Source organism: Triticum aestivum, chromosome 1D, assembly GCF_018294505.1.
Source record: "Triticum aestivum cultivar Chinese Spring chromosome 1D, IWGSC CS RefSeq v2.1, whole genome shotgun sequence".
Classification (NCBI taxonomy): domain Eukaryota; kingdom Viridiplantae; phylum Streptophyta; class Magnoliopsida; order Poales; family Poaceae; genus Triticum; species Triticum aestivum.
Window position 1 is genome coordinate 236,093,947 of NC_057796.1, and position 9,950 is coordinate 236,103,896.

At 47.6% G+C, this 9,950-nt stretch overlaps 1 protein-coding gene across 2 annotated transcripts in view; it reads right to left on the minus strand.

The window, feature by feature from the left end:
- Positions 1–2,577, minus strand: part of LOC123181180 (monocopper oxidase-like protein SKU5) — a 5,246-nt gene extending 2,669 nt beyond the window's left edge. Inside the window, exons 1-4 of one of the 2 annotated variants that reach the window (XM_044593431.1) lie at positions 2,069–2,558; positions 1,861–1,970; positions 1,473–1,743; positions 1,249–1,387 (exon numbers count right to left, since the gene is read on the minus strand). In XM_044593431.1, the coding sequence (XP_044449366.1) occupies positions 1,249–1,387; positions 1,473–1,743; positions 1,861–1,970; positions 2,069–2,206 (658 nt within the window). In that variant the 5' untranslated portion in view covers positions 2,207–2,558. Of the gene's footprint in view, positions 1–1,248; positions 1,388–1,472; positions 1,744–1,860; positions 1,971–2,068 lie in introns of both variants that reach the window. The other variant, XM_044593430.1, reaches the window with a different exon arrangement.
- Positions 2,578–9,950: the final 7,373 nt, after the last annotated feature.

A 9,950-nucleotide genomic window follows, 5' to 3' on the forward strand; every position in this document is an offset into this window, starting at 1 on the left:
TCTTCTCCAGCATGATGGGTAGCGGATCCGATGGATGACACCCATGCCTGGATCCCGGCGAAGCGACAAGCCATGGTAACACGTGCCCTCACACTAGAGCAAATCGGGGCAGCGAGTTCCCTCACCATCCTGCCCCCACAAAGAGGACGACAATGAAGCCGATGCTGCATTTACAGCTCCGGCAGCGAGCACATCCTTCTTGACTTGTATTGCATCTTCAACTGCTACGTCGACAAAGAGGACAAGACGAAAGGGAAGGGAAAGGGCGGCCGTGAATGAACTTCCTCCATAGTCATATTTGATCATGCCAAAATTTGGTAGTCCAATGATATGTATGATTTCCTATGGTATGTCCTAATTGATCTACGCTATGTTGATCTATATCACTATATTAACTATGCGTGTTGTTTTTAGTTGATTGAGATTGTATGGATTTGAATGTTTGCATATGAGGGGAACGGGTGTGGAGGCGGACAAATGAGGGGTGACCGGGTGCTGTTCACGAACGCGTTTTTCGAGTGCGTCTACGCATGTTTAGGGGGTCAAATCAGATCAATCCAGTTGTAGATGCTCTACGACATTGGTGAAGATGATGCTAAGAAGAAGAAAAAATAGCCTAATGCAGGTGCTACAAACTATATATTGCACTAGAAGGACATAACAAGTCAAACTCACAAAAGGCAAAAAAATAATCAAGTTAAAGCTTTTTTTTAAGTGCAATCTAGCAAAACGTCTTGCCAAAAAGTTGTGTTTCTCATGAACTTAGCTCAGCTGGTTAGGTTTCTTGTGGTGAAACCAGCCCGCCAGGGTTCATGTCCTATACTTGGCATTGGTGTTCGCATTTTCCTTAATTTATTTCAGCCGTTCCGGCGATGTTCATTTAGTGTTGTTTCGACTTCACCAATCTCAAGATGTGATGCCGGCTTAGTCTCTCGAAGGTGATCATAAAGGTAGAATGTGCGTGCGTGCGTGCGTTGATAGGGGTGAGTGTAGGTGAGTTTGCATCAGCGTCTGTACTGTTTTTTCGCGCTACTCCTGTTCTCTTCCTCTTTACTGGAGGCACACTACTCTAATGCTCCGAGACAAGATTCTGATCCAAGGAGAAAACAGAGGTCTGAATAAAAGCGATGCAACTTGCGCAACCTGCTCCTCCACTTGGCAAGTTGTGTTTTAACCCTGTTGAGCAAGTTGCCAACCCAGAATGCAAGTACAGTAGTCGTGCTATGATGATAGGGGGAGATGAATTACCGGGATGGACATCGATGGTCTCGTGCTCAATGCCGGCCGGCACAAGGCTGTCGTTGTACCGGTACGGGCCCTTGCCGTTTATCAGCACGCCGTCCGGCATCCCGAGCTCCTTCCCTTCGTCAAGCATCTTCCTCAGATCCTGCAGCGCGGCACGAGCAATTAAGTCAAATCTGGCGCGCTGTGATTAACTTGGTGGCCGGAGCCGCGTGTTTACGACGACGCACCGTGTGGTTCCTGTTGTACCAGTCGCCGATGAGAATGGTGATGTCGCCGTCGGGGCGGCCGAAGGGCACGGCGATGACGCCGCGGTTGTTGACGACGATGCCGCCGAAGCCGCCGGCAGCGCGCTGCAGGCCGGTGGAGGGGAAGTAGAAGAAGCTGCCGATCTGGTCCTTGACCTGGAACTCGTAGGTCCAGTTCCACCCGGACGGGATGGGGCAGTTGGTGCCCAGCACGCCGTCCTGCCAGCAGTTCTTCCGGTGCTGGATCCCGTTCCTGCATGCCAAGCCCACACCGCGCCAACACAATTCTCAGTTGCCTGCCTGCTGCGACTTGGGAGGAATTAATGGCGGCAGCGCGCGAACGAGAGAGAGAGAGGGAGTGGGCATGCACCAGGTGATTAGGAGGGGCTCGTCGAGGTCATTGAGCACGTTGACGACGACGTTCCAGTTGGTGGTGATGTTGACGACGGGGCCCGGAAACTTGCCGTTGATGCCTATCACCTACCGGCAACAAGGAAACAAAAGGGATCCTTAAAAACGAGACGGAGGGTGGGCAACAGAGGAGGAGTGATAGTAAAATGGCTGCTAGCTTAGCTTGCCTGCTGCTTGACGCCGAGGGGTGCCGCGGTGAAGTAGGAGACGTCCCAGTCGAAGAAGGCGTAGGGGTCGCCGGCCATTGCCGGCCGCGGCGCCGCCAGCACGGTCGCGGACACCACCAGCGCCAGAAGCCGCCACATTGCGGCGGATCGAGCTCGGCGGTCTCGGGAAAAGAGTAGCTGCGGCGGAAGACGCGACAGAAAGAGCAGCAGGTGATTCAGTCAGTGGCACTGCATTGTGTAGAGCAGAGAGTGGGACGGAGACGGACAGGGGAGGACGGAGGCCGCCTGGGTACAGCCTGTACGCAGAGGGGGAGCGCGTCCGCGTGTATTTCAGGTGGGTCACAGGGTGGAGTGGCGCCGCGGTGGACGGCGGCTGCGGTGGGGGAGCGTGAGACGTTGCTTGCAGAGCTGCAAATGCGCTTGGACTGAGCGCGGCGGGGGGAGTGGAGCCTGCTCGGCCGGTGGTCGCAGCGGTCGTTGGCAGCAAAATTTTCTCGGTCTTGTCTTCGGGGTTAGCGCGATACTGGACAGATTTGGTTACCGTTGTAGTCCAAGCTTTGGATGGTCCACACGTATAGAGTATTACGAAGGAGTTTGGCCCCAACCACAAAACATCTGCTTCCAACTTTGAACTTTGAACCCACGAAACGGAACCCTAGTGTGTACAGAAAACTCTACAAAGTTGGTAGCCACGGACTGGAGCTCGGCTGTTCGGGGAGCGCCCACGTTGTGATTTGTGAAACGCGCGCGGCGGTCCAGCAGCTGCACATGCGTGGCGTGGGAGGGGACGGGTCCTCGAGGTCGCCAGCGAACGGCCAGCACTGACTGGGTCGGCAGAGGGCCGCGCGAACGTGGGATCCCATGCGCGGCGCGGCGGTGGAGGACTTGGGCAGCGGTGGCATTGGCTGCGGTCGGTGCGCGGTGCGATGGTGGCCCCCACCACCACCCCTCGCACCATACTCATCGGCGCCGCACGGGCACGTGCATGCATGGGACCGGCTGCACGACAGCGGCTGGCTCTCCGCCGGAATTATCGTCCCGGACAGGGCGGTGATTCTGTTTTCACTGCCGCGTGCAAAAACTGTTTGTCCTCTGTAATAACTTCTCTTCTTTTCGAGCCAAATAAGATCAACTCCCACGCGCCGATTCATTTCGTCCGCGCGTGTCTGTTTGGGTCGTCGCAGAAAGAAAAGTCGGTCCAACGCGCCGACCGAAACAGACGCGCTAATGCTTTTCATCCGCCTGTCAACCCATTCTCGGCCTAGTTTTGGGCCTGATTTGCGTCGGCGCGGACACGAAGCGGACGCGCGCCTACTCCTCCTTCTGACCCGCTAGTCGGTGGCATATTGGTCATTCTCTGCCCCGTTCCGTCGCCTCCGCCGTCCGCCCCGTCGCCGCCGCCGCCCAGTTCCGGTGTCTCTGCCAGCAGTTCATGCCTCCACACCTCCCCACCGCTGCCACCTCCCACGTCGCCGCCACCACTGCCTCGTCGCCGATCCACCGCAGCTTCCCACCCCCACACCACCAGTCCGACGTCGCCGTGAGCACGAAGTCGCCCCTGCCGCCCCGGCCAGCTCCTTCGTCCGACACCTCCCCGCTGACGCCGTCACGCTCGTCAGACGCCGCCAGGCCAGCCACCTGGTCCAGGGGAGGCGCGGGTCTATTCGCCGGCCAGCTTCTTCGTCGACGCCCACATGCTATTCGACAGTTTGCCTCAAGGTACAAATGGACTCCGCCGACGAGTTCTTTTTCCACAATTTTCTGTGCGACTCCAACGATTCCTCATCCGATGATGAGGAGATGTTGGCTGCTGTGTTGGTCCATGACCACCTTAAATAAGTAATGGTCGTTGTTTCGGGGCTCGATCCCGGGCACATTCCGGCGTTGAATCGCAATCGAGAGAGCGGTCATTTGCTTATTTGGAAGGACTACTTTGACACAACCAACCCGCTGTTCAAACATCAGAAATTCCGGCGGGGTTTCCGTATGGCTAGGCATGTTTTGAACCGTATTAGAGAGGGGATGGTCATATACGATAATTATTTCGAGTGCAAAGAGGATGCCCTTGGAAAGATTGGGTTCTCATCTTATCAGAAATGCACCGCAGCTATCCGGATGCTTGCATACGGAGTGCCCGGTGATCTCATTGATGAGTACGTACATATGAGCAAGCCTATGTGCCTAGAGTCCATGTACAGGTTTTGCAATCCTGCAAAAGATGTGTTTGGCCCTGATTACTTGAGAGAGCCGACTGCCGAAGATACAGCCCGTATGTTGGCGATGAATGCTAGCAGGGGCTTCCCAGGGATGCTTGGCAGTATAGATTGCATGCACTGGGAGTGAAAAAACTGCCCTTCTGCTTGGCAAGGGCAGTATAGGGGCCATGTCAGGGTTTGCACTGACATACTTGAGGCAGCGGCCTCACAAGATCTCTGGATCTGGCACTCTTTCTTTAACATGGCCGGATCGCACAATGATATCAACGTGCTTCAACGCTCGCCGGTGTTTGCAAGGCTTGCCGAAGTCAACTGCCCGCCAGACAATATTAACATCAACGGCCACAACTACAACAAAGATTACTACCTAGGTGACGGTATCTATCCTCAGTGAACCACTATTGTGAAGACAATCCCCAACCCCGTCGGAGAGAACAGGAAAAGATTTGCGCAAAAGCAAGAGAGCGCTAGGAAGGATGTCGAGTGTGCCTTTGGTGCTCTGCAATCTTGATGGGGCATCATTCGGTACCCTGCTAGAACTTGGAGCACCAAGAAGTTGTGGGAGGTGATGACTGCTTGTGTGATCATGTATAATATGATCGTAGAGGATGAGCGCCCAGAACGTATTTATGATTAAGGGTTTCAGTTTTAGTGTGACAATGTTGTGCCTGAGCATGGAGGAGGAGCGGCAACGTTTGCACAGTTCACAGAATTTCATCATCAAATGCATGATTGGAAAACTCACATTCAGTTACAAAATGATTTGATTGAGTATATATGGGCTCATGTTGGCAACCAACAGATATATTTTTCTTAAATGTATTTAAGACAATTTAATTTTTATTCAGCTTGTAAACTATGCCAAATTTATTTGGTTGTAAAACTATACCATTTTTGTTTGCTTGTGAAATTATGCAAAATGTGCGTATATTTGTTGAAAAATGGCGGCCAGCCAGCCACGCCGGTAAACATGGGTCAATGCATCAGGCGTACTGCCAATCCAAATTATAAATAGGCATATGCAGAGCGGGCGGCTTATCCAAACGGAAAAAAAGCGGACATAATCGCCGTCCGTTTGGATCGATGTGTTGGAGTTGCTCTAAAAGTTCTACAAACACCGGAAAATGAGTGGTACAAGAATTCAATATAAAATGTATAAATATTTGTTTTAGTTCACTAAAAATAGAGTGGAGTGTTCCACGGGTCGAAGATGTGGCGTCCTCGAGTCTTAGAGCATATTAGACGTAAAAATAACTAACTTTTTTCATTTTTAAGGTAAAAATCTTCTCTCCAACAAATGATGTAAATGCAAAAAGAATCACATCCCTGTCTTTCAAAGATATAAAATACAACATCTCATGATGAAAATTTGCATCTTCACCTAATGGAGATCTAAAAATATCAGCCGCGCGCCAACCGCCAAACTACGTTGAGTTGGCTCCCGCTGCTCGCTCAACTTCGCCGCCGGCGGATTTCGCCCAAAATCAACATCGTCGCCGCCCGCCTAACGTCAACTAGCCGAGCCGCGACTCCGCCCGCCTGTCCCCCGCTGCCTGCCTCGTCGTAGTAGCGACGACTGTCGACCGCAGCCGCCGATTCGTTTTCAGCCGCCGCTTCGAACGGAAACTTCTCCGGAGGTCTGGCTGTCGTAATGCCTTCCACGGAGAGGTCGTGGACGGGCTGGGCTTGTTCCTAGCCAAGACCCACCGCCGGAGGTAGGGGAGGCGTGCCACGCCGCCCGCCCGACGGGCACCCGCCTCCGATGTTCTTCCCGCCTCGCGAAGCCGGTCGCCCGCAGCGTCGAGCTCTAGCTGCCCCTCCTCCGTCGCCCCTACGCCGCTCCTCCTTCTCTCTCCGCCTCGAATCACCGCTCCTCTGCCGCTGCTCCGCTGCGCCGATTCCCGCCGCCGTCGTCCCGATTCACCACCACCGCCGCCCCTCCGACGCTCCTCTGCCGCCTCCACGCATAGCTGTCGCCATCCCGATGCTGCCCCGACGCTGCCGGCCCGAATTGCGCCATGCCGCCGCCGTCCCCAATGCCGCCACCCCTATTCGGTCGCCCAATAGTTTTTATATCTTCTTTTTGCATCATCTATTGGAGTTACTCTTTTAGATCTTCAATACAGATACATCTCCAACATATATAAAAAATTTATTGTTCCATGCAGTTATATTATTATTCTTAGATATTTTATATTCATTTATAGCACTTTATATCATTTTTTGGGACCACCCTATTGACATAGTGCCCAGTCCAGTTGCTGTTTTTTGCTTGTTTTTTACTTCGCAGAATATCCATATCAAACGAGTCCAAATGCAGTGAAACTTTTTGGAGAATATTTTCTGCCCAAAAGACACCCAGGAGGCCCAAGAGTTGCACTAGAGGAAGCCCGTGGAGCCCACTAGGCACCAGGGCGCGCCAGAGGCCCCTTGCGCGCCCTAGTGGGTAGTGGAGCCCACGGGAGTCTCCTCCACCGTCTCTTAGTTCTATAAATATCCAAATATTTCAAAAACCCTAAGGGAGTCAAGAGATCAGAGTTTCCACCGCCGCAAGTTCCAGAACCACGAAATCCAATCTAGAGGCCCTTCTGGCACCTTGCGGGAGGGGGAAATGATCGCGGAGGGGTTCATCATCCTTATTGGTGCTCCTTCGATGATCTGAGTAGTTTACCACAGACCTACGGGCCTGTAGGCAGTAGCTTAATGGCTTCTTCTCTCTTTTTTGATCTTCAATACAATGTTCTCCTCGATGTTCTTGGAGATCTATTTGATGTAACTCTTTTTTGCGGTGTGTTTGTTGGGATCCGATGAATTATGATTTTATGATCAGATCTATCTATGAATATTATTTGAGTCTTTGTTGAACTCTTATATGTATGATTATTATAGCCTCGTATTTCTTCTCCGAAACTTTGGTTTGGTTCGGCCAACTAGATCAAATTTTCTTGCCATGGGAAGAGGTGCTTTGTGATGGGTTCGATCTTGCGGTGCTCAATCTCCGTGACAGAAAGGGACATGACACGCATGTATCGTCGCCATTAAGGATAAAAAGATGGGGTCTATTCCTACATGAATAGATCTTGTCTACATCATGTCATTGTTCTTATTGCATTACTCTGTTTCTTCATGAACTTAATACACTAGATGCATGCTGGATAGCGGTCGATGTGTGGAGTAATAGTAGTAGATATAGGCAGGAGTCGGTCTACTAATACTGGACGTGATGCCTATATACATGATCATTGCCTTGGGTATCGTCATAATTATTCGCTTTTCTATCAATTGCCCAACAGTAATTTGTTTACCCACTATATGCTATTTTCTCGAGAGAAGCCTCTACTGAAATCTACGGCCCCCGGGTCTATTTCCTATCATATTGTTTCAGATATATTATTCCAAAAATCCAAATATACCTTGCTGAACTCTTTTTACCTATTTTATTTTGTGTTTTTGTTAGATCTATTTATCCAATCTCATACAATTTAATCTATCTCAATACCGAGGAGGGATTGACAACCCCTCTTACGCGTTGGGTTGCAAGTTTTTGTTATTTGTGTGAAGGTACTGCTTACATAGTTTGGTGGACCCTCCTACTGGATTGATACCTTGGTTTCATAACTGAGGGAAATACTTACCATTGATGTGTTGCATCATTCTCTCCTCTTCGGGGAAATACCAACGCAGATACAAGCAATCAGGAAGAATTTCTGGCGCCGTTGCTGGGGAGGATCAAGTCAAGATCTATCAGGTACCCAATCACAAATCTCATCTCCTTGCAATTTACTTTATTTGCCATTTGCCTCTCGTTTTCATCTCCCCCACTTCTATTTTTTTTACAAAAACACAAAAATGTTTTTTGTTTGCCTTTTTGTTCGTATGCTATCTTTGCTTGTGTGCCATGTGTCTTCTATTTGATTGTATCTTCGTTTCCTAATAATCTATTGATATGGATCCTCATCCACTTGCTAATCTTTTCAAAAGATCCAATTATGATGAACCAATTGCTAGTGAGTTGAGTGCACTTGATTATCTCTACGAAGTTTTGCTTGAAAATCCTGAATCTAAAAATTGTGATGAAGTGTTGAAAGAAGAAATTTATAAAGTGATTCATGATAGCTCTTTCAGTGAAAAACATGATTGCAATGATGTCATTGTAAATTCTATTAATGTCAATTGTGCTAATAATATGCAAAACTACAATCTTGGGGATGATGATATTGTTATATCACTACTTATTGCAATGATCATCATTGGGGTAATAATGTTTCTTATGATCTTGAAAATTTCTTTAAGCCTCATGATGAATATGATATTGATAATAATGTTTGCAATAATATTGAAAGTGGGTTTGGAAGAGTTTCAACTTTAGGAAGTAATGATACCACTACTTTGGAGAATTATCAATCTTGTGAACTTTTGGATAAAAGTGAGTTTGGGGAGGTCATGACTTTAGTTGATATTAATCCCACTATCTTGGAAGATTACAAAACTTTTATGCATGAGGATCATGAAGAGAAAATTTTATGTGATAGCTATATTGTTGAATTTGAATATGATCCTACATATAATTAGTACGAGAGAGGAAAATATGGTTGTAGAAATTTTCATGTTACTAAATTACCTCTCTTCATGTTGAGATTGATATTGTTCCTTTCTTGTTTCTTGCATATGATAGGTTTTTCTTGTCTTGATAATTTGTTCTCCTATAAGATGCCTATGCATAGGAACTATGTTAGAATTAAATGTGTTTTCACATGCTACATGATGCTCCCTTCGTGTTTCAATTACTATCTTTCATGTGAGCATGCATCATTGAAATCTTAAGCCTATCTTAATGGCTATAAAGAAAGAGCTTGTTGGGAGGCAACCCAATGAATAAAATATGTTTTCTCTTTTTATTTCTGTTCTTGTGTGTTTGCACAATTATTATTGTGTTTTTATGATTGTGTTTTTATGTTTTAATTAGTAGTTGCGCAAGTAAAGCCTTTAGGATTATGTTGGATGATAGTTGATTTGATCCTCTTGAAAAACAGAAACTTTTACACCTAGTTCTAGAATTTTAGAAATTCACAGAAATGTGCTTTTGCTCTGAGTTTTTTTACACACGATTGATATACAAATTGCCCACGTTGTCCTAATCTTACATAATTTTTGGAGTTACAGAAGTATGGTTAAAGTACAAATTACCACAGATTGTTCTGTTTTTGACAGATTTTATTTTTGTTGCATTGTGTGCTTATTTTGATGAATCTATGGATTATATCAGGGGGTATAAGCCATGGTAAAGTTAGAATAAAGTACGTATAATGCAATAATAAAATATGAATGGGTTTGCAACGGTACTTAAAGTGGTGATTTGCTTTATTATACTAACGTATCTCATGAAGATTTTTGTTAAGTTTTGTATGATTGAAGTTTTCAAGTTTTTGGTGAGATCATGATGGATGAAGGAATAAGGAGTGAAAATAGCCTAAGCTTGGGGATTCCCATGGCACCCAAGGTGATATTCAAGGAGTACCAAGCAACTAAGCTTGGGGATGCCCCGGAAGGGGCGTCCCCTCTTTCTTCTAATTACCATCGGTAATTTTACTTGGAGCTATATTTTATTCATCACATATCATGAGTTTTGCTTCGAGCATCTTGTATTATATGAGTCTTTGCGTGTT